Consider the following 25701-nt stretch of genomic DNA (forward strand, 5'->3'; position numbering starts at 1 on the left):
GGAAATTGCTCCTGGCAACATTCCGGCCTCGATCTGCCCCGAGGCACACTGGGAAATTCGCAGGTGTGAGGTGTCAAAGGAAATCTGACTGGGAGGACGCTCCCGGGAACTCCGGGAGACGGAGTCTAACGGCAGGAGGCGTGCCCCCAGGGCATGCTGGGAAATGTAGTTCACCGCATCAAGGTGACGAATTGCTGCTCCCCAGACCTGGTAGGAAAAGGCTCGACAGCCTGGGAGTCCTAAAAGATATCGAACTAATTTTACCATATACCTTATCCACTTTCCTCAAACTATGCAACTTATTTAATTTGGGTTTTTATGCTCCCTTCAACTAGAAATAAACCCCAGGAGGACAGGGATTTTTGTCTTTTGTGCACTCCCAGTTCCCAGTACCCGAAACTGAGCCTAATAGAACGCGATCGAAAATAGTTTTGTTTGAATGAATGAATGAATGGATTCCCTAGGTCGTGGGAAACACCAGGACACCATGGGAAATTGAGTCCACAACCCTTAGATCATGAAGACAATTCTCTTCCAAGCCTCCCCCGTGATCGCCCAGGGCATGCTGGGAAGTAAAGCTTGCTTTACAAAGATCATGGCCATCGGTCGCTGGGCACGCTGGGAAATGTAGTCCGTAAGGCCATGCCCCTGAAGGTACAGTTGGTCCCAGGTAGAATCTGAAAGCACCCCAAGACATCAGGCTCAAAGGCAAGAGAAATCCAGAGTCCCTAATGGCAACCCCTGGATCACATCCGGAAAAGAACCCAAGAGGCGAGGTCCTCAATGACAAGGCTCTCAGAACCTTCACTGCCCCCTCCTTCTACAGCTAGCACACTGGGACGTGGAGCACGCTGGGAAATGTAGTCCGAGCACTACACCCTCACAAAACATGCTGGGATTTGTAGTCTGGCGCGAGGAGTGCGAATACATGGAGGGCGAATGGTCTCACACATAGCACTCTGAAATCCGAAATAATCCTCATCTTAGGTACTCTGCACCTAAATCTTCATTGGGAAAGAGCCGGGCACTTTGCGAGCCGAACAAAGGCCCATCAAAATCGCACAGAAAGGTGCTGAAATCCAGACAGAGGCAACAACTTTTTTTCCCCCAAGGGACGTTGGAGCAGCCTACCCACTCTAAGTCCTTGGGCCTGTGCAAAGAAACAAACTACAAGTCCCATGAGGCTTGGGGACCGCCGCGATGGATACAGAGGGGAGAGCAGTCCTAGTGGATCTTGGGATGTGTAGTCCCTAAGTCCCACACTTCCCACTTAACACGCACACCCACCTCCTTCTCCGAGGAGCTTAAATCATCCATCTGTCGTTAGGGTTCCTGTGCATGACTGTGATAATTGTTATATCGCAAGCTGGGTCTAATGGGCCACGTAGAACAAGGGCTATATTCCCAGCCTCCTTGAAGCTGGAGATAGTTATATAATTAACTTCCACCAGTGGGATTGAGTGTGTGGGAGACTGTCTCTGCCTCCCATTTTGCCCGCTCCTACTGTCTGTAAAGAAGGCTGACAGGTCAGTCTCATTGTCTTAATTGACTCGGGCTCTTCCGAGGAAAATACCACAGACCACGTGGCTTACACAAGGGCCATTTACTTCTCATGGTTTTCTGGTGAGAACCTTCCTCCTGACTTGTAGATGGCCACCTACTGGTGTGTCCTCACATGATGGAGAGAGGTCTCTGGTCTCTTCATCTACGTATAAGGACACTAATTCCATCATGGGGGGCCCACCCTCAAGCCCTCAACTAAACCTGATGACCTCCCCAAGGCCCTACCTCCCAACACCAGTCCACTGGAGCTTCAACATATGGCTTTTGGGGAGGAGACGGGGGAGACATCCAAGCCTTCAGTTCCCAGCACTTACCCTCTGACAAAGGCAGCAACATCGTGGGGATGGTAGACACAAACGAAGGAACCCATGCCCGGACTTCACAAAACAGCCCCACCTCAACTCTGACTCAACTATTTTGTCTAAACAGCAGTAATTGGTAGAATTGAGGCCCAGGAGCCAGACCTTCATGCTCATTACTGTAAGTTCTGTTTTGAAAGTCATAGAGGCACACCAGCAAATGGTGGGCAATAATTTGTCACAAAGCGACCCTCCCAGAGACAACGTTGCAAATGTTTTTATTTGGCTGGGTTTTACATTTGTAAATTCAGATGTAATTCCCATCCTGATAAAAGCTACCATTTCAAAGGGTGCAATTCAGTGGGTTTGTTTTTTTTTTAAATCTAGTCACAAGGTTGTGCAGCCATGACTACTACCGAATTCCAGAGCATCTTCACCACCCCTCACAAAGAAACACCATTTCTTAAGCCATCTCCATCACCACCACCACCACCACCGCCACGTTCCTCCCTTCCTCCAGTCCCTGGAGACCACTACTCACTTCCTGCCTTGGTGGACTTGCCTTCTGGGAATTTCGTATCGATGGAATCCCACAAGATGTTGTCTGGCTTCTTTCACACGTGATGATTTTGAGATTTGTCTGCGTTGTAGCCAGTGTCAGCACCTCACTTCTTTTCATGGCTCAGTGATAGTCCCTGAGATCCATGCATTGGTTAACGGACCTTTCGGTTGTTTCCACCTCTTGGCTATGGCGAATAATTCTGCTGCCAACAATCGTACGTTTTTGTGCGGATATAGGTTTTCTGTTCTCTTGGAACAGCACTGCTGAGTTCTCTGGTAACTCTACATGTAACATGTGTTTTTGTTTTTGTTTTTTAATGGAGGTACTGGGAATTGAGCCCAGGACCTCCTGCATGCTAAGCACGCGCTCTACCACTGAGCTATCCCCCCACCCCCTCTACATTTAACTTTTCAAGGAACCACGGGACTGTTTCCCAAAGTGGCTGCACCATTTTCCATTCCCACCACAGTGTGTGAGGGTCCAACTTTTCACATCATCACCGCGGCTGTTGAGGATCAGATCAGATCGCGAGTCCCTGGCCTCGGCATTTACCCGAGTGGTAACCACGTGTTAATAATAACAATCAAAGAATTCAGCAGGTGTCTAAAAGTGTAGCGTTTATTTCAAGCCACAGATGGGGCACACACTCCAAGGGCGCCCAGGTGCCTCGGGGTGGGCCAGCGTCCCCACCTCACTTCCAGCGACCTCCAACGCGGCCCTTCCCGGCCCCCTTCCGGCTGTAGGAGAAGGAGGGTTATCAGGCAGGACTGACCCTTGAGAGGGGGCCCCTGGCCTCAATTCAGGAAGTCGATCCCCTCCAAATACCCGCCCTCCCCACCAGGGGAAGAGGCCAGCAAGTGCCTTCCCGTTGGGTTCACTGACTGGGGTGGAGCGATTAACCGTCACAGGGGAAGTTGACATCAGTGCATGAGTTCAGGATGTTCATTTGGGTGCTGATAAATGTTTATGGATACAGGGGCTGGGGAACGAAGGGATGGGTGACTGAGGGAGCAACATGCCAGAGGGGACCGGGAGGCTGGGGTGAAAGAGACAGGAGGATGGAAAATGAGAGAAAGTGAATAGAGATCAGACGGGTGGTAGGGAGGGATGCGGAGCAGCTGGGAGACCCAGCAAGAACAGGAAGAACGGTTGACAGCTGGGCTTCTCAGCCTCAGCACTGGTGACATTTGGGCCAAATCATTCTGTGGTGGGGGCCGTCCTGTGCCTTGTAGGGTGTTGAGCAGTGTCCCTGGGCTCCACCCACCAGGTGCCAGTAGCATCCCCCTCCCCAAACATGTTCCAGACATTGCCCCGTGTCCCCTGGGGCGGGGGCGGGGCAAGACCACCCCCTCCCCAAGAACCAGTGATTTAGAGGGACATAGAAACAGGGATGGGGGGTAGGGTAGAGCTTGTGCTTAGCATGCATGGGGTCCTGGGGTCAATCCCCAATACCCGCATCAATAAATAAATACACAAATAAACCTAGTTACCTCCCCCTCCCAAAAAAGGAAAAGAAAAAAAAGCAAGGATTGAGACCCCAAGAGAGTTGGAGCGTGGAGAGAACTTTTCCCAAGAAAGAGGGACAAAGGTAGGGCCCCCAAGAAAGGGTGAGAGACTGAAACTCACAAAGTGGGGGGAAGTTAGAGGGAAGGAAAGAGAGGCCCTGAGAGTCAGAGGGAGGGGGTTGGGGCCAGGGCCCTGTTTGCACTTACAACTTCTGCGCGTGGCTGATGCGGTTGTACAGCACATTGATCTGCGGAGGCAGGAGGAGGTGCTGAGGGACAGGCCGGCCCCCTCCCGCCCCTGCCCTGCTCCATCCTGGGTCTAGCCTGGGCGCCCAGCAGAGATGGGTCTCACCTCATATTTCTGCTGCTTCAACTTGGCCATCAGGTCAAACTTCTCGGACTCCAGCTGGTGGATCCAGTCTGACAGTTCCTGGGCCTTTTCCCTGGCAGGGCAGAAGGGCAGTCATGCAAGGGAGCCAGGCCATACCCCAGGGCCTAGAGAGGTTGAGGCAGTGGTTCAAAGCCACACAGCCAGTCTCTGAGTTTGGCATGATGGGTGCTATTTTGTTAACAGCTGAGGCCACAATATTCAGAGTGAATTGTGGCAAAGGCTTTTAAATCTCTGCCCCACTTCCTCCGTATCTAAAATGGAGAGTTCATGTTTCCTTAAGGGAAAATGATGGCATGGTTTAGGGCCCAGGCCCCAGAGTCAGAAAGCCTTGGTTCCAGTACCAGCTCTGTCATTCTCTGGTTTGTGACTACAGCTAAGTGACTTCTCCTAGGATCCCATTTCCCTCTCCAGAGAAGTGGACAAATAAAACTGCAAGAGAGATGGCTGGTTGCCCACTCAGTATCTCTTCTCTCTTTGTTCTTTAGATAGAGAACTTTTTGTGGTAGGCTTAGTTTAAAAACCACTCTTCCCAATCTCCCTTGCAGGTGGGGTGGCCAGTGGGATGAAACTACATCATTGGGTGGGGCTTCCAGGTAAACCTTTGTGGCTATTCCCTTGCAATTTCTTTCTGCTGCTTGGCTGTGATGGCTGGAGCCCCAGCAGCCACACTGGACCTTGAGGTGATTTTTGAAGATGGAAATACCAGGCGAAAAATGGTGGAGTGGCCAAATTTATTCTTAACTAATAAAAATCTACTGCACTGAGCTGCTACAGGATGAGATAATAGGCATAAAGTGCCTGGCAATTATAAACACTCAGTGAAGCTCGTTGTTACTATTCTTTCTAATCTTACTAGCATTCTTTGTTTTCTTTTGGCAACTAATTGTTTTCAAATGGTCTCTCCTCCATGGTGTATTTTATTTAAAAATTTTAGAGACCATCCTATGACCACTACCTAATAAATAAAACTTAGGTAACTGGAGCTCCTCAAAAAGTATGAGTGGACCCCCAATTATGAGTGGACGTGTGGTGGGGAAGGAAAAAGGAGGGGAAAAGAACATTAGCGACATGTTATTTAGTGTGAGACACTGGGATAACATGACTGAAGAGGGAGGGTACATAGCCCATGGTGGGCTGGAGCCTTCCGAGAGCCAACTCAGCACATCCTTTCCCGACCCCAAGTGTAGGGTCATCACACGGGTAGTTTGAAATCAGCAGGGAGAGGGGAGGTAGGGTGTAGCTCAGTGGTAGAACTCCTGCCTAGCATACATGAGGTCCTGTGTTCAATCCCCAGCATCTTCGTTAAAAAAAAATTAAAAATAAATAAACCTGATTACCTCTCTCCACTCAGAAAAAAATAAGAAAGAAAGAAAAAGAAATCAGTGTAGTGGGAGTATCTACACCACAGACATGAGCAAATGCTAAAATGTGGACTTTCAGCCCATGGAGATCCACTTGTTAAACATTTACCATCACAACCCTTTATAAAACAGTGAGGAAGAGCACCACTGATGGCAGCAGAGTGCCTAGGTTCTAATCCCCACTCTTCCACCTGCAAGCTGTGCAACCCTGGGAAGGTTACTTAACCTCTCTGTGCCTCAAGTTGCTCACCTTTAACATGAGGGTAATACTAATGTCTACCTGCTGCCACCATGATGATAAAGATGACGATGATAACTGATTACTACTATTATCATCTCACTGACATTTCACAGCTCTATGAGGTGTATATTTTTTTTTTAATTTTATTTGGGGGGGAGGTAATTAAGTTTATTTATTTATTGTAATGGAGGGAGTGGGGACTGAACCGAGGATTTGGTGCATGCTAACCATACACTCTACCACTGAGCTATACCCTCACCCCTCCTGTTTGAGGTAGATTTTGTTACCATATCCCCATTTTACCAATGAGGAAAGCAAGGCTCAGAGAAATTAAACATCGTGCCTAAGATCACACAGCTGGGGGTGGGGTGGCGGGCAGCACTGAGCAAGGGGTTTCAGATTTTGAGCTCCAAACCCCATCGTTGTGCCCCCTCTGGGGTGGTGAACATTTCCAACTTTAAGGGCTGTGCCCAGGACGGAGAATTTCAAGACACGGGTGAGGCCCCTGAAGGAAAGACCTTCCCCAGCCTTTTACGGCTATCATGAGATGCAGGCTGTGCCAAGAGTGAGATAGGGCCCCGTCAGGAAGAGATCTGGCTTTAATTCAAGTGGAATTTGGGGCCCGTTTGGAGTTCCCAGGGGACATCCTTAAGACAACATGGTCACCCACAACACATGGGTCCTCTATCAGTGAAACATTCCACAGGGCAGGCTAAGGGATCAGAAAGGGAGAGACTCTTGCCCAAAGTCACAAGGCATCAGGGTTTCCACCCACCTGGCTCTGCCCGCCGGGTCCCCTTATCTACCTGTCTCCCACCCAGGCCCCCACCACCTACCGGAGCTGGTCCTCTCCCATGTGGTCGATGTTCAGGGGCTTTTTACGCTCAGACAGGATGCGCTGTTTCATTTCACGCCCTGTCTGGCGCTTACCCCGCTTCTGTTCTGCCTGAGAGTTGGAAGGGGACAGCTTGAGCTGGGGGTAGATCCTCCAGATGGCTCCCCATCAGGACCCAGGGGTCTATGTTCCCTGATACCATCTCCCTCAGGACCCCAGTGATCTAGACCCCAAGCCCCTCCTCCCTCAGACCCAGGGGTCCAGGCTCCCAGCACTCCTCCCCTCAGGAACCAGAAGTCTGGGCTCTCAGTCACCTCTTCCCTGGGAACCTAGACCTCAGGCCCCAGCAGATTGAACTCACCTTGACCAGGTAACCCCCAAAGTGGGCCCCCATGTTGGACAGAACCTTCTTCTTTTTGGCATCATCCTCAGCCCGCTTCTTGGCCTCTTCCTCTTCCTTCCGCATCTTCTCCTCCTGTGGGAAGAAAGGGGTTAATCCCGGGGCCTCCCCCAGGCTCCTGGATTGAGAGGGGAGGCGGTCTGAGATGGGCATATGGGAGGGGCGCTGGGTTCTGTGCTAAGTCAGACCCAAGCATGGGAGACCAGGTTGGTATGAGAACAGGCAAGGATGCAGGTGCTCCCCTCCTGGCCCCTCCAGGCCCCTCCAGGCCTGGCCCAGTGACCCCCTGCAAGTCATTCCTCCTCTCGGGGTCTTAACATCCACCCCCTCAACAGCAAAAGTTCTAGTTGGGGAGGGAGATGCTTGCTTTTTTCTTCATCCCTGCAGGCTGAAATGGCCAGTGGTGACCTTTGCTGTGTGATCTCAGTGCAGACACATACCCTCTCGGGACTTAATCTCCCTTAGTTTTATGAGACAAGAATGTCCTCAGAAGGTCAAGGAGGGTCACCGGTAATGGGAATTGGTGTGTGCGTGTGTGTGGGGGTGCCTGGAGCAGTAAAAAGGCTCTTGGCTTTGAGCCTGAGGAAGGGGTTCTAGAATGCCTTCACTGAGACATCGCCACCAGTCTGGAAAGCCTGCATTGCATACACCAGAAATAGCGGCTTGGCCAGACCAACCCCCTGCCCCTTGGAAGGGCCCATGAGGTGGGCCTGATGTTCTTCGCTAGCCCAGCATTCCCCAGCTGAACGAGCTTCCTCTCACTGCTGTAACTTGCAAACAAATTCTGGCTTAACCAATAGTGGCTTAAAGCAATGCAAGTTTGTCATCTCCAAGTTCTGAAGGTCAGAAGTCTGAAGTGGGCCTCAGTGGGCTAAGTCAAGTGTGAGCAGGGCCGGTTCCTTCTAGAGGCTCTAGAGGAGGTTCAGGTTCCCTCCCCTGTCTTTTCCAGCTTCTAGGGGGCTGCCTGCATCCCTTGGCTCATGGCCCCTTCCTCCATCTTCAAAGGTCCTCCCTCTTATAAGGACCCTTGTGATGACATTGGACTCACCCAGAAAATCTAGGATAATCCTGTCTCAAGATCCTTGACTTAATCACATCTGTAAAGTCCCCTTCCCCATGTAAGTTCCCACATTCATAGACTCGGGACATGAGAACGTGGACATCATTGGGAGACCAGTACTTTGTCTTCCCCACCAGCTGATTCCTATTCCTTACAAGTGGTTTGAGTGAGTCAATTCCAGATGCCAATTCAGGTCATGTTTCCAAGGCCTAAAGCAACAGAAGTATCTAGCCCCTGTCCCCCAACTAGCCAGTGAGTCAATCCACAATGGACTGGCGAACAGTCTGAAAACATCCCAGGGGTTGTGCAGGAGACAGAGGAAAGAGGGGGTTAAGCCAGAGCTGCTGGTGACCATTTGCCACCCCTGCCTAGGAACAAGGGTGTCCAGTAGGGTGACCAACCATCTGGTTTGCCTGAGACTGATGGGATGCAGGATTTTCAGGGCTCAGACCAGGGAAGTCCCAGGCAAACCAGGATGAGTTGGTCACCCCAGTATCCACAGAGAGATTAGTTAAGAGATGGGAAGAGAAAAGCTGCATCTTTGTGATATCATTTGTGTCCCTTGATCCAGCCATGCCTGAAGCAAGCTAGACTTTTTCATTTTATAAGCCAATTAAATTCTCTTTCTGCTGAATCCAGTTTGGGCTTGGGTTTCTGTCACTTCCAACAGAAAGATCTTTGAATAATACAGCATGATGACTTTCTTGGGATCACAGAGAATGTCATGAATGGAAAATGGTAATGCCTGGCTGAAAAAGGAGCATTTGGGCTCCCAGGAGGGAGGAGGCACCCACCGCCAACTTGGCCTGACGCTCGCGTTCCTTCTCGGTTCTGAAGCGCTGTTGCTCAGCTCTCTCTGCCCGGCGGCGCTCCTGGGGGAGGGAGAAGAATGAGGGGGTGCAGGGACCTCCACCTACCCCGACACATCCCTTCCCAGGCTAGGTCAAGAGTGGGGATGGACACGGACTTGGGTACATTCCCAAAGGTTTCAGCTGCAAGCCTGTACTGGACAGGAACCGCTCTCCGTGTCTCCCAAGATCCAAAGGGTGGAAAGAGGGGGCAGAGCTCAAGGAGCCCCGCCTCCCTCGACTCACAATGCGTTCTTTCAGCGCCACGAGCTCCTCTTCCTCTTTCTTCCGCTGCTCAAAATGCACGTCGATGAGCGTCTGCAGCTCCAGCAGATCTTTTTCCATACGCTTCCGGTGGATGTCCTAAGGGACGGAGGATGGGAGCCCTGTCATTCCCAGGCGGTGCCCCAGAAGGCGCCAACCTCTAGGCACCTCTGAGAAGCATCAGGAGGGGGAGCCCTTCCCAGCAAGAATCGGTAGGCTTGACTGGCTACGGAGCCAGACGGCTGCTGTGCACTATGTTTCCAGAAGATGGCAGCAAAGCATCGTGTTCGGACACTAGTGGGCTCTCAGGACGCAATTCCACAAGTGGGGGGGGGGGCGCCTCTTCCTAATTTGCACCCTAATTTGCCTGGGATGGGACGTCCGTTACTTACATCGAAGTCCACACGTTCCCCTTCTGGGATCTTCGGCGGGATCAGTGGAGGAACCACGGGACGGCTGAGTGGACAAAAGCGGAGAAAGACTGTGAGTAGTTTGACCTCCTTGATGGGTGGCACCAGCGACACGTGGTTCTGAGGACCTGGAATGTGACTGGTCCAGATCAGAGGGGCTGTCGGTAAGATACCCACGCTGGATTGGGTAGATGTGGTTTGGAACAAAAGAATATCAACTATTTCACTAATAATGTTTTATATTGATTAATGTTGAAATTATGAGATTTCAGCTGTAAAAAGTTGAATAAAATATGCTCCTAGGATTAAATTTACCTGTCTTGTTTTACTTTTTAAAATGTAGCTAATAAAAAAAGAAGTTTGAGTTACATATGTGGCTTGCATTGCATTTGTACTGGACAAATGGACAAATCCAATTTGTGCTGTTCTGGGGGTCAGCCCCCACCCTCTCCTTGATTTCCTACCCAAAGCACTTCCATGCCCGTATTTTCTCTCTCTTTGGTTTCTAAGACACAGCACCTTCTCCTGATTCTCTTCCTATATCTCCGGCTGTCCCATTGCTGTCTCCTTGTCCCCTGATGAGAGTTTTGCCCTTTGATTCATTCATAGGATACTCTTGGGATTAATGTCATTCACTCTTATGACATTGACTATCATCCATTACTGGGGATTCATCAACTCTATCTCCACCCCAGACTCTCTCCTAAACCCCAGACTTAAGTTAACAGACATTTTCTGCTTTCGGACACACTGTGCCCCAGCTGAGCTGATCTGCCCTCTCACCTGAACCTTCATGCCAGCCTCCTCCCTGGCCTCCCAGCCTCCAGCTGTCCACCTTTGGTTCATCTTCCTTCAGGACTCCAGAGGGCCTTTCTAACACCCAGATCTAACCCTTAAGACAAAGTCCAATCAACTCAGCCTGGCATTCAGAGCCGTTCTCCATCTGGCCCCAGCCAGCTTCTCCAGTGTCTTCTCTCTTCGCGCACAGACACACACCACATTTCAAGCTTCCCTGGCCATGTCATGTGCCTTCGTGCCCCTGGGCCTTTGCACATGCTCTTCTCTCTGCCTGCCATGCCTCTCCCTTGATATTCTCCACCCCCTGAGGTCTTCCCTTGATGCCAAGGCATGCATGTGCTCTCTCAGCTGGGTCTGACCCTCTGCCTCCTCTGTTCAAAACCCTTTCAAGGCTCCTCAGTGCCCTGGCTTCCTAGGTCCCATCCCCCTAGGCACAGTGAAATTCACACTGCTGTCCACCCAGGTCCATAGAATTTCTGCCTCTCATGCTTGGATTGCTGCCTCCTTGCATCTCCAAGCTTTGGCCCCAATGTCATCTCCTCCGGGGCTCTTCTCCCCACTCCATGAGCTCTTATAGCCTCCACCGGTCTGCCCAGTTTGTGATCCTCCTCATCAGAATGACCTGTGTCTGCACCTGTTCCCTGAAAGACTGGCTTAGACCCAACCACCAGACTTTGTGCATGCCACACCACTTCCTGGTCTACAGTCTCTCTCCTTCAGCTAGCAAACACCTTGTCCCTCAGGACTCAGGCATCACCTCCCCTGGGAAGCCTTCCGTGATTGCCTAGGGTCCTCTTCTGTGCTACCATTGCTGTATCTGGGTCTGTTTCACTAACAGGGCAGCCAGGGTCTGACTCGCCAAACAGTGGGAAGTTCTCTGGAAATGTTTGCTGAAAGAAGGAATCACTGTCCTATTGCCTGTTTCCATGTCTCCACTTTCCTTCTCTGCCTTTTTTGCATCCTGTCCCTGGAACTGGGGGATATATTTAGGATGACTTAATTGAGGCCCCCACTCCCCTAGGATCTCACCTTGGTTTGGGGCGCTCCTCTTCTGGTAGAGGAATACAAAGAGATAATTAGCAAGAGTTCATGGGGGTGGGTGTGACACACTCAAATGAGAGAAACCAACCCCCACCCAAGCCTTGGTCCCCAAAGCCCAGTTCCCTTCTCTTGCAGCTCAGGGGGAGGGGTGAGGTGAGGGGATAAAAGAGGATAAGGGAAGTCAGGGTGGCCATAAAGGAGGGGGAGGGTCACACGCATCAGATATACATTCAGAACTGGTATGGGGATCCCCTCCCACTTCTCTGGGAACCCAGGCGTCCAAACCCCTAGCCTTTCCTTCTCCGCATCCAGAGCTCCTGCCCTCCTCCATCAAGACCTAGCAGTGCAGGGATGCCCCAAGCCCTCTCTTCACTCGCTGACCTAGCAGTTGTGTCCCCGTCCCCATTGGGAACACAAGAATCCAGACTCCCACTGCTAGACCCTTCTGCACCTCAGGCCCCAAGCTTTGAATGTATATGGAGGAGAAAAATAACAGACAGGCGAAGATGAGACGGGGGAGGGGTGCCTCTCCGCAAACATCCAACCCTTCTATAAGTATTCCTCCAGTCTGGGGAAGAAGGTTTGGGTGTCGGTCTCTTTAAGAAGGAAGGGAACGGGTTAAAGCCTCTGCGAGGCTATTTCCCTTCATGGCCACCAGAGGGCGCGCGAGCTCTCCAGGGCTTAAAGGACCGGGCCTGGGGCGGGTTACAGGGATGCGCAGGGAGTCAACGTCGAGATCAGGGCCCCGAGGGCCCGCGAAATCGCTCTCAGGAAGCGAAGCAGCCGCGGTTACCTGGCTCTGCCACCGGCTCCGGCTCCTCGGGGGCTGGGGAGGGGGCAGGAGGAGAAGCGGGGATTTGGGGAGCCAGGGGAGGGGAGAGGCCATGCCCGGATGCAGGAGGGGGAGAGAGGGGAGAGAGGGAGAGGCTGTTAAAGGAACTGAGGCCGAGGTTGTGGGGAGCCCCGTCCTCCGCCCAGCAGGCACCCTGGACCAGCGTTCCCACCCCACCCAGCCCCCGAGCCCCGTCTCCAGCTCCAGACCTGCGGAGTCCAGGGCCTCACCTTCCTCCTCCTCAGCAGCTTCCTCTTCTGGAAGGGGTGGGGGAGAGAAGAGGAGCCGTTAGGAGCCCAGGGGGTCGGGGGCGACAGGGCCTTCAGATGAGGGAACAGAGTGGGTGAGTGGGTAGAGACCCGGGCTCGGGTTCGAGTCAGCTGGGCCGGGGAACCCCCCTGGGTCTCAGCTGCATGTGCGCTCAGTGAGCTCTTCCCGTTGGCTGTACGGACCGGGACGGTGGGCATCGGTCGGGTGGGCTAAGATGCACCAAGGTGTCCCCAAGCCCCCCAAGGCCAGCCCACACTCCACTCACCTTCAGGCTGCTCCCTGAAGACCCGGGTGGGAAGGAAAGAGGGAGGAGGAGAGTTAGGCGCGTTGGAGGTGAGACATGTCTCCACCGCTCCAAGCCCCCAGCCCTCCCGGCAGCATCACTCACTCTTCATATTCCTGCTCTTCGGCGTCCGACATCTTGGTGTGACCTATGCGCCGCAGAGAACAGGCAGAATGAGGTGGGGGCCAGAGGGAGGAGGGACTGGGGCCGGACGCCTGGGTCTGAGGGAGGAAGGGGCTGGGGGCCTGGTCCCCTGGGTCTGAGGGAGGAGGGGCTGGGGGTTGGACCCCTGGGTCTGAGGGAGGAGGGGCTGGGGCCCCCAACTCCTAAAGACCCCTAAACCTCCGGTGAAGACAGGGCGTTGGGAGGTGTGGTCCCGGCAAAGCTCCAAGGCTGCAGCCCCCACCCCCGCAGCACAGCTGTCCTCCTTTGTCTTATGACAAGTCCATAGGAACCTGATCTGAGTCGGGATTAGGAGAAGGCATTTGGGAAGGCAGTGTCCTGAAGACAATAGCTGCTCCACCCCCAGGATCTATTTCAGGGGGGTGTCGTAGAGGGTGAAACTGAGGACATCTCCTGAGAAGCATTCGAGGAGGGGGGAGGTTTCTGGGAGAATGAATCACACCCCCTTCCCACTCCCACCCCCAGACCCCCCTCCCCTTTGGCTGCTTATCTGCCCTCCTGTCCCCTCCTTTCACCTTCACCCACTGCCATGGAGGGGACAGGTCACATCAAGAGCAGCTTTGCAACAGACCTCATACTGACCCCTAAATACTTAGACCCCCAATCTCTGAGATCCCCAAGGTGCCCAGGTTAAGAGAGTCCCCCCAAATCCCAATACACACAGACCCCAATTTATGAATTCTGAAAACCATTCTGAAAACCTCATATCTTCAGACTGAGACCCCCAACTGCTACCCCAGATGATGGACCCAGACACCCTAAAATATTGACCCCTAGGTCTTGACACCCCAAATTCTGAAGCTTCAAGATCACAAGACCCCAAAATCTGGGTGCCCAAACTCAGGGGCCTGATTTATGATACCCAAAAATATGACACTACAAATTCTGGTCCCTCCAGTCCTAAGACCTGAGATCCTGAGACCTCAATTCCTAAATTCCAAGATTCTGAGAAATGCCACCCCCATCCCAGTCTTGACACCCAAACTGTCTGCCATCCAAGACTGCCATGAGACTCCCAATTTCTGAGATTCCTTCCAACTCAGACCTCTGAGGCCCCAAGGTGATATATTTTGGCACCCCCAAATTGTATAACCACCCAATCCTAAAACATTTCCCTCCATCCCCAGTTCCCCTGAAGACTGACCCGCTTAAATTCCCAGACCTTCGTTTTTCATGCCCCCTCTGCCTGGTTACCTCTTCACACGTCTCACATCTCCCACCCTCTGCCCCCTCCCCAAAGAGACAGCAGGGCTGGTTACCTGAGGCTGGGTCAGCAGAGGTGTAGGCGGTAGGGCTGAGTATTGCCGGGCAGGCTGGAGCACCCCGTTTTATAGCCGGAGGCTCGGCCCCGCCTCTGATGACTGGGAGAGGGTTGGGGAGAGAATTCCTTTCCTCAAACACTCAGCCCGGCTCCAAGAATGCCCTGCCCCCACTCTGGCTCCAAGTTCGGGACCCAGGCACCTCCTAGCTGCTCCAAGTCCTCTCTCCCTCACCCCAAAAGCATTTCTCAGGAATTGTGGGCTGGGCCAGACCACCCTCAGGCTCCCCAGCTCACAAAGCAGGCAGCACACTCTGCTCCGAAGCCCCCAGGCTCGGCACAGAGTACGTCCCTGGGGAATGCTTTTTGATGACAGGGGTACAAGGGACGATTTCTCTCCACGGTCTCATGTCTTTCTCTGGGTCTCTCCTGGCCTCCACCTCCCATACCCCGTTTCTGTCTGTCTCTCCTTTGTCTCTGTGACTCTCCATCTGTTTCTCTGTGTGTCTGTCTCCGCTTCTCAGCCTCCGCACTCTGTCTGTCCATCACCCTGCACAGCCCTCCCCACCCCCATCTCTTTGTCTGCCACCAGGATTCCACCCTGGTGACAACAGGCGCTAAAGCAGGGAAACAGGTGTGTGTTGGGGGAGGGGGAGGGGGTGTCAGGCCCACAGGACCTCACATCCCCCACCTCCATCTGACACTGATCTTTTTTGGTATCCCCTCCCCCTTCCCAGCCAAGCCACGACCTTGAACTCTAGGGGATTCCTCACCCTTCTCAGTGGCTCTGGCTCTGGCTCTCTGTTTCCATTTCTCTGCATTTCTCCATGGCCGGCTTAGGGGCTCTCTTTGGCCTCTCTCTGTATCTCTGTGTCTCTGACTTCTTCACTCTGCATGTCTCTCCCCTCCTTCCTCTCTCTGCATTTCTGTGGATGTCTCTGCGTATCTGCTGCTGTTTGTCTGTCTTTTGATGTCTGTGTCTCCTGGTCTGTGACCTGGTTTCTGTCTGTCTTTAGCTCTGTGTCTGTCTCTACCTTTCTAGCTCGTTTTTTCGGTGGGGGGGTCCTCTTTATGTCTCTGTGGTCCTCCCTCTGTGGGTCCTCGCTTCTGCCTCTCCCAAGGCGAGGGCATCACTGGGCTTGGCTGTGTGTATCTGTTGCTCTGCTTTCCCTTTCTGTCAACTTCTTTCTATGAATCTCTGTCTCTGGCTGGCTCTCTCTCCCTGTGTCTCTGACCCAGTCTGTCTGTCCCTCCGTGTGTCTGTCTGACTTGGGCCTTGGTCTCGGCACCTCTGTGCACCCACAAGTGGAGCAGAGGAGCTGAGAACGCCCCATATTGGAGAGCCAGCTCTGATCCTGCTGTGCTGTGTGGCTTTGGGGAGCCCTGCCCTCAGTTCTGCCTCTCTCACACCTAAGCCCACCAGAGGGTAGACACACAGCCACTCCCAGCTCAGAGAGAAGCTTTATTCCTCAGGGCCATGTCAGGGCCAGGGCCGGGGCCAGAGCCATGCATAGGCCGGCTCAGCCCTCAAACTTTTTCTTGCGGCCTTCCATCCCACTCAGGGCGTCGATGTTCTTGCGCCAGTCTCCCACCTCCCGGTTTTCCTGTGGGAATGGGTCAGAGGTTAGGGTGTCTTCCTGGTCTACAGGCTCTCCAATATCTTGCCCTCATGCCTGCTGGTCCCACTCTGTTCTGGATGCCCATCCCAGAACCTGGTTCTGGAACAATTCTTGCCCCTCAGAAAATCCCTTCCAATTTGCCCCATGCATTTTCTGTCCCCCTCCTGCCCTTCCTGTCTCCCCCATGGACTTCCTGTCTCTCTCCTGCACTTTCTACTTCCCTCTTGGACTTCTTGTCTCCCTCATGTACTTCCTGTCTCCTCCATGGACTTCCTGTCTCCCTCATGAACTTCCTGTCTCCCTAATATGCACTTCATCTCTTCCCCTTCCACATCCTGTCTTCCTCTTGCATTTTCTGTGCTCCTCCTATACTTCCTGTTGAGGACCCTTACCAGATACTTCTCCCCACAACTCCAAGTGTTGTCTGCCCTCAGGCTAGGCCCTAGGATTGCTGCCCCCCCACCCTCTTCCCTAAGCACCCCCTTTCCTTGACCTAGCCACACTCACCTTCTCAGTGTCCTCCTTCTTCACCTGCTTGAGGTGGGCCCGCAGGTCTAAGGTTTCCTTAGCCCTGGCCCCCAGCAGTGCCTGCATCATGGCATCTGCAGAGATCCGCACCCTCCGCAGGGTGGGCCGCTTAAATTTGCCTCGAAGGTCAAAGATCTTCTGGTTCAGATCTGCGATCTGGGGTGGCCATAAAGGGAGGTGGAGACCTCTCCATCCACTTCCCCCTTGCCCTGCTCTTCCACCCTACACTTCCCTCCTATCCTTATCCAGGCCTCATCCAGGATCTCCGGTAGCTCAGGCTCCTCCGCCTTTGGGACAAAATCCAAGCTCCCCATCCTAGAACTGGAACCCGATCTGCCCCAGACTCATTTCTGAAAGCTACTGACATATCGCAGTCCAAATACACGCATCTTACAGTTCCCTGGTCCACACCTGAACTCACTTACCAACGCTTGAGGCTCTAGCCATACATTTTCACAAACATATTTTCTGCTTTCTCATCTTTTGGCTTTTGCATGTGCTATTCCCTCTGCCTGGAACAGCATTCCCTGACCATACTGTACTCATCCTTCTGTCCCCTCCCTCCCACGCTCATAGAGTTGTCCTGGTGTCCTGGTGTCTGCAATCATTAGCAGCCGCAAGAGCCCTGGGAATCTCACTCTGCCCTGAAGGGACCCAGATTGCCCAGTGCCTCCCACCTCTGTGATGTTCTTGGTGACTTTTGCCTCCACATCGTATCTCTCCTCGTCAACCTTGTCCACACGGGCATGGAGCTGTCGGCACAAGTCCTGGTGGAGGAATGTGGTGTGTGTAGTGGGGAGAAGACTTGGGGGTCTGGACTTCTGGGTCTGAGGGAGGACGGGATGGGGACCTGGATATCTGGTCTTGGAGGAGTAGATTGAAGCCAGAGTCTGGGGAACTGCGAACAAAGCAGAACTCTAGAGCAACTCTCCTGAGAATCTGGACTGGAGTGGGCTGGAGGAACCAACCCCTGGGTTTGGGGATTGTAGGCAGCTGAAGCCATACTTCTGAACTCCTGAGAGTAGGGACTGGGAGACTGAACCCAAAGATCCTGAGCAGAGGCATAGTAACTGTACCCCTGAGTCCCAAGGGATGCATGACTGGACACTAGGAACCTCTAATCCCGGGCTGGGCAGGAATCCCTGATTAGAGCTGGTACCTGCAGCTCGGCGAAGCCCAGACCGGCCAGCTCCAGAGGCTGGCACCGCATGCTCAGAGCACGCCCCTTCTCTGCGCGCCGCTCCTCTGACTCTCGCTCCAGCTCCTGCTTCGCAATCTGCAGCATCAGGGTCTGGGGAGAGGAGGCAGGTAACCCCAGCCCAGCCAGGATGAAGGCAGGGAAAGCCGCCCGAGCCGGCCCCGCTCTCTGACCTCAGGCCGTCTTCCAGACACCCGCCCCCTCACGGTTGGTATCAGTCTTTCCAAGGGCCCGCCCACTTACTCATCCAAAGCCCCACCCACAACTTTCAAGACCCCCTCCCGGGGACATCGAGGCGCCCTCTTCAGGCCCATCCCCACCTTCAGCTGCAGTTTTCTCGAGGCGGAGATCTTAGATTTTTTCTGTGGGGATGAGATGGAGTAAGGAAGGATGAGGGAGGGGAAACCAAGGGTGGATGGTGGGAGGTCTTCGGAACCTGCTCCCTCAAGCCAGGTCCAGATTTAGGCCCGCCTCCACCTCCAGGCTTTGGTCTACGGGAATCCACGCCCCTCATTCCCATCCACCAATACTGGCCTCTGACTGTGGCTAGGCACTGCCCACCATCCCTAAGCAATCATATTTCCCTTGGGCAATGAGACTCGCCCATAGGCAGCTCTCACCAATCAGAGCCCGGCCCTCTGCGAAACTCCGCCCCCGAAGCGCTGTATCCGCTTGGACTCCGCCCACGACCAAAGTCCAGTTTTGGCCTTGGCTCCACCCCTCCTCCCCAAAATGCTGATAACCAAAGAATCTGAATCCAGACCTCGGGAGGCCCCGCCCCGGCCCCGCCCACCGATCTGGCCCCGCCCCCACCTTTGCATGCGGCTCCGTGGCATAGGCGCGGTAGTTGGCTGAAGAGCGGCGTCGGACCGGGGCGGGGGCGGGGGCGGGGGCGGGACGCGAGTCCCCAGCCTGGGGTTGGGAGAACGGGGCGGTGTCACCACAGGGACCTCCCCACCCAGTCCCTCGCCATGCGGTCTCCCAGGGCTGCGGCCTCTCGCCCCAAAGCCCTCCCGGCAGCGCCCTCCTCGGCTGTGCGGGTCCATCCCACGCCCGCTCTCACCGCATTGCCGCTCCTGGAGGGAGAGAAACCAGGAAATGAGGGTTAATGGTGGGCCCGGGTCCTGTCCAGTCCGTGTCCCAAGGGACCCCAGAAGCCCCTCTGACTGAAAAGTCCGGCCCACCAGCTCCCCCTTCTCGGTTCCTAGGGGTCGGATTCTCAAACTCTTACCTCATTCCGACACCCAGGAGTCCTGTCCCTACCTCCCTTCTCAGGCCGGGAGTCCAACCTCGCAACTCTCACCGCCTCGGGAACCCGGGAGATCGCCACCCTACCCGCCACTGCCTCGGACCTCAGGAGTCCAGGTTACCAAGCTTCACTCACTGGTCGGCCATGCTGGGTCTCAGGCCAAGAGTTGGGGGACGCAGAGAAGGGGGTAAGGGGCTCTTCTTGGAAGGTCGGTATGGGGGCGTCCGGCTGACCTTGAAGGCCCCTGGGACTTCCGTCTTGTCCGGTCTGCTCAAGCTTCACTGAGGACACTGAGATAAAGGGCGAGGACAGAGACTAAATATACTGCTGCCCCCTCCTCCCCTTGCCCATGATTCGAGATAACGGGGCGCGTGAGGGGTGGGGCGGGCTGTGCTCCAGCTGGCTCACCCCTCCACCTTGGTGGCCTGAGAATTTAGCCCCCCCTCCCACCAACCCAGGAGTCTAGACCCCCAAACTCCCCTCCCTCAGACCCAAGAGTCCGGATCCCCAGCCCCTCATCCCTCAGACCCAGGATTCTGGGCCTCCAGTCCCCTTCAACATCAGACCCAGGGGTCTAGGTCCCACCCCCTCACTAAACTGCAATCTCCATGAGGGCTGGAACTTTGTCTTTCTCACCAACTTTGGTCAGTTTCAGTGCCCCAAACCTGTTAGCCAATCGATAAATTTTTCTGATTTATGAGGATCTAGGTGTGGGGTGCCTATGTTCTCAGCAGGCAGCACAGAGAAATTCACCCCTAGTCCATTTGGAAACCCAGAAATCTGGTCTCTGGTCTCCTTTCTTGACCACTCCTGCCCCTCCCCTGGAGACAGACTGAAGGCAGGAAAGACACACGGACACAAGGAGAAGAGGACTCTCTTTACTTGACCAGCCCCGCAAAAGGAGACACTCCTAGCCCCTGGTTAGGAATGGGATACCTGGCGACAAGGGGACAAGCAAAAGGCCCAAGCCCTAGGGGACCTCCAGCCTGCGTTTAGTCTCAGGAGTGGAATGTAGAACTCGGAGAACAATCTAGAATTCTAAGGATAAAATATAGAATCCCAAGGATGGAGCCTGAAATTCTGGCGACACCTCTGGGGCTGAGTGAGAATGTTGAAAGTGAAGTTGCATATTCTAGAGGCGGGTTCTAATTCTAGAATCTGACTTTAGAGATTAGAAATGTGGAGCTGACTCCTTGTAGGTGGAGCCAAAGCCTCTGAGGATGAAGCCTGAGACTCTGAGGGCAGGTTGAGGGTTTCCGAGGGTGGGACCCGGCCTTCGAGGGGCTGGGTCAGGTCCTCAGAGGGCGGGTTGGTTGCCCCAAGGGGCGGGACCAGGACTTAAGGAGGTGGAGTCCCAGGCTCCACAGTTAGGTCCATGCAGCCTGAACCAGAGTCTCCCGCCTTGTAGAAGCGCGCCAAGGTTTCCGAGGGCTTGGCCCCAGGGTGCGGGGCGAATCCAGCCGTCTGTGCTAGCTCCCCGACCTTGGTGGAGAACCCCTGCAGCTGCTCCTGCCGCAGGTCCACCAGGTATCTGAAACCAGGAAGCAGCGTATTAGGGGACCTGGCTTTCCACACCAGGCTACAAGTTCCCTGCCCGGGCACTCCGCTGACTCACTGGGCTAATTCCACAATCAGGCGTCCTCTGGGGGCCACACAGGCTCCGAGCTCAGGGCTGAGAAGATGGACCATCCTGCGGAGAAACAAAGGGGAGGGCTGAGGCTCGGGCTTTAAAGTCCTAAGGGAAGAGGGAGGCCGGGGACCTGGACACTGATAAAGGAGGCTCTGGGAGCCTGGACTCCTGGGTCCGAGGGAGAAGGCGTTGGGGGAGAGAAGTCTGGGAACCTCCCAGGCTCTCTTACCCACAGGCCACGTAGAGAAGCTGGAACCGTCCCTTGTAGCAGCTCTTGTGGTGGAGGGTCTGGGCAGAACCGAGGGACAGGAAGTGGACAGTGAAGGATTCCAGGGCAGGGCCTGCTGTGGAAGAGGGACAGGGTTAGGCAGACACACAGAGCTAGGAGATAACCCTCCTCGTCCGTCTTTAAGCCCTTTCTCATCCTTTCTTTTAGGTAGATCCTTGAAAATTCTAGGAAGTTCGGCCCAGCAGGCGGAGAGAGACTCATTTTACAGACCAGGAGAGAGTGGGTGGCCCATAGCCACACAGGACATCCAGACACCGAGGATTGGGGTTGGGTAGACGGAGGTGTGACCAGATTGGGGTGGGGGGGGGCGTCTCTTCAAATGTGAGCTGGGAGCCAGTATCTTGTTAAAATGGTCTCAGCCTCTTAGACTTCTGCAGGTAGGGTTAGAATTCGACTCTTGGAGTTCGGAATGCTAAGAATGGTGTCAGGATTTAGGAAAGGGAGAGAAACTCAAAGAAAGAAAAGTAGACCGGATGTCAGGAGGGGGAAGTCACTGGTCCAGACACTCGATACTGTATCAGTCCATGCTTGGATGTGAAATACTTAGAGCCTGAAGCCTGGGACGAGGGTCCGGATCCCACTCTACCCGAGTTTCATCATCAGAGCCCGGCCTACCATCTCAAAAGAGAAGGTTGATTCCGTCGCTTACCAGGCTCCGGGCTTCCGTCCCCGTCGCCTCGCACCTGCTCTGGGTCTCCCTGGGCGGCTCTCGGGCGCCACCAGGCGGTGATCTCTCGGAACACCTCCGTCACGTTGTGCAGTGTGATCTCGCCCGCAGTCTCGGGGGAAAGAAGCGGTGTGGCTACAGGCGGGGCTAGGACCGCGGGGCCAGGGTGGCCCGGGAAAGGCTTAGAGAACGCCACCCCTCTGGCTTCCCCACCCACAGAGCCCGCAGACCTCCAAGCTTGGATTTATGAACGGGTTTAGGAAGTAGAGGTGGGCGGAGCCTGTTAAATGGATTTAGTAGCCTCCCCAAAATGAGGGGCCGGGCCTGGACGGCAGAGGGCGGGGCCTCGCGAACTCGCCTTTAGCCCCAGCACCTTCTGCCGCACACCTTGACTGGCTGCCCGTTGCTGGTCCGCAGGAGGCTTTCGTCGTCCGCTTCGATGCCGAAGGCCACAAAGGGCCCCGTGGCGATGTCCCCCCAGTACCCGCGCGCTGCAATGCGCTCCCCACGCTGGAAAAGCAGGGAGAGAGGAGACGGGTCAGGTCGAGGTTGAGGACACCGGCTCCTAGGTCCCCGAAAAGAAGGAGAATCCAGGGTAGAGAGTGGACACGCACATGGCTCAGGAGGCGACCGGATGCCAGGGTCCGGTTGGGCACATGATATGCACTGGAGTCTCTGAGTTCAAAGGCGACACCTGTGTCCCTCCAGCGCCGAAACTCACGGGTGTGGATGACTCGGGCCTAGGGTCAGGAGAGGGAAGAAAAGAGGCCTCAGTGAATTTGGTATACGAGCCCCAGGCCCTCCTCTCAGACACTGGAGTCCGGCCCCCAGCCCCTCCCACTTCGCACCCAGGGCTGGGGACCCCAGGCCCTTCCCCCCAGCCCTCACCCCGCGATCGTGCAGCTTCATGTGCAGGTCCCAATCGCTGACACCGCGCCGCGCGTCGTAACGGGAGCCCAGGTAGTGGCGCAGCCTCGAGTCCCACAGGCGACTCATGGGGAAGGCTTCGGGCCCCTTCTCCCCGCCGGCCCAGAAGCGGAACACCGCCTCCAGCGCGTCGCGCTCGCGGAACTGCGCGGTCAGGAACGCGCGGAGAGAGAGCAAGGGAGAGGGGGCTGCAGGGAGAGCGGCTTCTCCTGCTTGACCCTCCCTTCCCGGAGCCCAGGGCGTGGGAACGATTCTCTTTTTTATCAGATGAAGAAACTGAGGCTCAAGAGAGGGCAGCCACCCCCTGGGCCATATCCCACAGTGGGAGCCCGGGAGCCAGGGTTCGGACTCCCGAGCCCGCAGCCCGCTCCATCAACGTAAACTCTTTTCTTCCCGCCGCCACCCGGATCCCAGGTGGCAATGGTCGGAGGACGGGAGGTGGCACCTTTAGGGCGCCCAGGTTGAGCCAGGGCAACTGCTCCGCCAGGCGGTCGGGCTCCGGGACCAGGTGAGCCAGGCGATCCGCCTGGGCGCGAACGAAGGCGGCCACTGGGGGGCGCAGCAGTGCGTTCCCCCACATCTCCAGGAAGGTCTCGCTCTTCTCTGCAGGGAGCGGGAAAGTTAGTGGGGCGAGAAGGGGAGTGAGCCCAGAAATGAGACCCACGTGAATGGCGCATACCCACTTTATAATGATCTTATAATTTCATAGTCATGTAACAAGCACAACGAACCCAGGCAAACTCCCCACCCATCTCAACAGCTAGAACACAAAGAATTATTTATACCTCACCTAGGTCTCTTTGCCTATTCCTTCCCACCCCAGAATCCTGAACCCCAATCCTGAATTTCGTGTTTAATTTCTTTTGCCTTAAAAAGAAAAGGTTATATATAAATATCGGTGGAGATGAAGATGTATATGTGTTAAAATGTTAAATTGTTTCATTTTACTGTTTAAGTACCTTATAAGAGAGAACTGTATACCTTTAGTTAGATTATAGATTAGATTAGTCCTCCTTGTTTAAGAGAATTTACAAGGTGCTTTATGAAATCTATGCGATGTCTTCTGAATGCCCTGGACTATTAATGACATCTACCAACTATAATCATGATAAAAATAATCACTAAAATGTATTGAGTTTATATTATAAGCCAGGAGATATGCAGTTTTTTCGTTTAATCATCACAAGAATTCTACAGAAGAAGAATTTTGAGGATCTCCATTTTATAAACGTAGAAATGGAAGGCCAGAAAGGGATGGATATTAGCCCAAGGTCACACAGCAAGCAGAATCAGAATTTGAACACAGCCTGAATTTAGACTTTGCTCTAGGCACCAAACCAAAATTTTTGTTACTGGGAAATAATTTCCTACCCAAATCCTCCTCCTCTCTCCTCCTTATAGTCTCACTTCCAAGGCTGCCTCCTCCAGGCAGACTCCTGGGGGTTCACACCTCTAACTAGGGGAGACTCAGGCCTGCGGGAGGCTTTGGGCAGGACAGAGTTCAGCTCAGTCAAACTCTCCCAACATCTAGGGGACTCACTACCTCTCAGGAAGTCCCTTGATCTCTTTTGGGTTTCTCCCTTGGAAGGAGGTTTTGAATGCTTATACGGTGTCATGCACAGTTCTGAGACTTTGACGTGGATTTTCTCCTGGAAGGCTCTAAATGATTCTAGGAAGTGTTATTTTTAGCCCCACTTCACAGGTGGGGAAAGCTGAGGCTCTAAGACTACCAAACGAGTGAGCAAGTGATGAAACGAGGAACAATGTTCAAAACGCTTAATTGCACCATTAAAATGTTAGAATTCCTGCAGGGAGCTAGGAGGGGCTGGGGGCCAGATTGCCTGAGTCTTTGTAACTGACCTTGCAGCCCCATCTTCTCAGGATCCTCCAGGGCTAGACTGAAGATCAGCATGTGTCGGGCTACAGCCTCCAGATTATTCTCCAGCACATAAAACTGGAAAGATGGACAGGGAAAAATAATTCTGAGATCTGTGTCCCTGGCTCTTATGAGACCCAGGAATCGGAGACCTTGGCCCCCTCCTTCCAAAGGACCCAGGAGACCTTTATTCTATCCTTCAAACACAGGAGTGAGGAACTCAGAACCCTCCTCCCCATCACTACTCAGGAGACCCAATCCTTAGGCTCTTCCTCTCATTTGAACCCTGGAGTAGCCAACCCCAGGCCCTTCCTTTCCTAGGACCTAGGAGTCTGGGCCTCCAGCTCCTTCCTCCCTCTAGGCTCTCATCTTCATCCTCCTTCCACTACTCCATAATCCCAGCTCACTTGGAACCTCCTTTGGGGCCAGAGAGCAGCCCGGGCCAGGGTCCGCAGCAGGTGCCGCCCATCCGTGGAGCCCAATAGCAGCACACTTAGGTCCGGTGTCCCGTGCTCTGTATCAGCCTGCAAGTCTGGGTCCACAGGAGGACCTAAGGAGACGACAGCGGGCTGAGGGTGGTGGCCTGGAGAGCGCCCCCTGAAGACAGCCCCAGCACGATGGACTGTAACTCCCAGCAGGACTTGCACCTCTGGCCTAGGTTTCAAAGGGAGCTGTGCCTCTAAGCATTCGGGAACTCGTAGTCCGCAGAGAGTCATCTAGGCTGCACTGGGGGGCACCCCCCGCCCTTGGAGCCTCAGAGAACATTAGCGCGCCATCTGCCAGGCTCCGAAGGATGATTTGTTATCCTGCGTGGGGGACTCACTCTCAGCCTGCAGGTCCACCGCCGGGGACAGGCCCCACCAGGACACAGAGCCGAAGCCCGAGCCCGAGCCTGCCGGTGTGGTCATCGCCCTGCGGGACAGACATCCTGGAATCCCCAAACATCAAGTCTGCATCGCCCACCCATTCCCCTCTCACCTCCGCTGACTTCTCGCCCCTTTCTTCCGTGTGACACCCCCTCACCTTTATCCTTCCAGATAACCCGAGAGGCCCCCTCCCTCCTTGCTCGGAGCTGCGCTGCTGTCCCACGCCCCTATATAACGGCTGCCCGTAGTCCCCGCCCTTTCCGATCAATAGGCCAATGGGAGTGTGCAGGTTGGCACCGCCGCTATCAACTGACCAATGAGAGCGAGCGAGACCTGCCAGCTACGAACTTTTGGCCAATGGGAAGACTGAGGGACGTACCAGGTTTGTGAAAGAGGAGGGCGTGTGGACGCGGTTGTCATGACGACGGCGCTGGAACAGAAGGGGCGG

The 25701-nt window shown here is 54.4% G+C and overlaps 3 protein-coding genes across 5 annotated transcripts; all 3 read right to left on the bottom strand.

The window, feature by feature from the left end:
* Positions 1 to 3020: 3020 nt before the first annotated feature.
* Positions 3021 to 14458, bottom strand: TNNT1 (troponin T1, slow skeletal type). 3 transcript variants are annotated; one of them, XM_031457250.2, is made up of 14 exons: positions 14406 to 14458; positions 13069 to 13111; positions 12946 to 12959; positions 12641 to 12667; positions 12372 to 12404; positions 11567 to 11588; positions 9722 to 9785; positions 9312 to 9428; positions 9012 to 9089; positions 7119 to 7232; positions 6759 to 6868; positions 4282 to 4372; positions 4137 to 4177; positions 3021 to 3161 (listed from the first exon to the last, which is right to left on the bottom strand). In XM_031457250.2, exons 2-14 carry the CDS (start codon positions 13098 to 13100, stop codon positions 3116 to 3118), a joined length of 789 nt encoding a protein of 262 aa, XP_031313110.1. In that variant the 5' UTR covers positions 13101 to 13111; positions 14406 to 14458; the 3' UTR covers positions 3021 to 3115. The 3 variants fall into 3 exon arrangements, with proteins under 3 accessions (XP_031313110.1, XP_031313111.1, XP_031313112.1); XM_031457251.2 differs by lacking the exon at positions 12372 to 12404 and having other exon boundaries at positions 12620 to 12667; XM_031457252.2 differs by lacking the exon at positions 12372 to 12404 and having other exon boundaries at positions 14406 to 14457.
* Positions 14459 to 15853: 1395 nt separating this feature from the next.
* On the bottom strand, positions 15854 to 19290 carry TNNI3 (troponin I3, cardiac type). Its single transcript, XM_031457253.2, has 8 exons — positions 19134 to 19290; positions 18813 to 18825; positions 18563 to 18661; positions 18070 to 18111; positions 17711 to 17842; positions 17229 to 17318; positions 16531 to 16707; positions 15854 to 16008 (listed from the first exon to the last, which is right to left on the bottom strand). The coding sequence occupies exons 1-8, from the start codon at positions 19142 to 19144 to the stop codon at positions 15925 to 15927; spliced, it is 648 nt and encodes a 215-aa protein (XP_031313113.1). The 5' UTR covers positions 19145 to 19290; the 3' UTR covers positions 15854 to 15924.
* A 204-nt stretch (positions 19291 to 19494) lies between these two features.
* DNAAF3 (dynein axonemal assembly factor 3) lies at positions 19495 to 25469 on the bottom strand. Its single transcript, XM_010991475.3, has 12 exons — positions 25411 to 25469; positions 25211 to 25299; positions 24795 to 24937; positions 24372 to 24465; positions 22957 to 23114; positions 22473 to 22655; positions 22199 to 22324; positions 21972 to 22094; positions 21567 to 21696; positions 20858 to 20972; positions 20614 to 20688; positions 19495 to 20529 (listed from the first exon to the last, which is right to left on the bottom strand). The coding sequence occupies exons 2-12, from the start codon at positions 25293 to 25295 to the stop codon at positions 20337 to 20339; spliced, it is 1425 nt and encodes a 474-aa protein (XP_010989777.3). The 5' UTR covers positions 25296 to 25299; positions 25411 to 25469; the 3' UTR covers positions 19495 to 20336.
* Positions 25470 to 25701: the final 232 nt, after the last annotated feature.

This window comes from Camelus dromedarius, chromosome 9 (genome assembly GCF_036321535.1).
Source record: "Camelus dromedarius isolate mCamDro1 chromosome 9, mCamDro1.pat, whole genome shotgun sequence".
NCBI classification, from domain to species: Eukaryota; Metazoa; Chordata; class Mammalia; order Artiodactyla; family Camelidae; genus Camelus; species Camelus dromedarius.

What these genes read in the sequence shown, in the direction of transcription:
- DNAAF3 (XM_010991475.3), bottom strand. Translation starts at nt 25,295, where the DNA reads ATGACCACACCGGCAGGCTCGGGCTCGGGCTTCGGCTCTGTGTCCTGG. An exon ending in GGCCCCAAAGGAGGTTCCAA is followed by an intron (nt 24,466 to 24,794) that starts GTGAGCTGGGAT and finishes CCATCTTTCCAG; the next exon opens with TTTTATGTGCTGGAGAATAA. An exon ending in GCAACGGGCAGCCAGTCAAG is followed by an intron (nt 21,697 to 21,971) that starts GTGTGCGGCAGA and finishes CTTTCCCCCGAG; the next exon opens with ACTGCGGGCGAGATCACACT.
- TNNI3 (XM_031457253.2), bottom strand. An exon ending in CCACGGAGCCGCATGCAAAG is followed by an intron (nt 18,112 to 18,562) that starts GTGGGGGCGGGG and finishes TCATCCCCACAG; the next exon opens with AAAAAATCTAAGATCTCCGC. An exon ending in CGAGAAAACTGCAGCTGAAG is followed by an intron (nt 17,843 to 18,069) that starts GTGGGGATGGGC and finishes TCCTCTCCCCAG; the next exon opens with ACCCTGATGCTGCAGATTGC.
- TNNT1 (XM_031457250.2), bottom strand. Translation starts at nt 13,100, where the DNA reads ATGTCGGACGCCGAAGAGCAGGAATATGAAGA. An exon ending in GGGAACGTGTGGACTTCGAT is followed by an intron (nt 9,429 to 9,721) that starts GTAAGTAACGGA and finishes TCCGTCCCTTAG; the next exon opens with GACATCCACCGGAAGCGTAT. An exon ending in ATGGGAGAGGACCAGCTCCG is followed by an intron (nt 4,373 to 6,758) that starts GTAGGTGGTGGG and finishes CTGCCCTGCCAG; the next exon opens with GGAAAAGGCCCAGGAACTGT.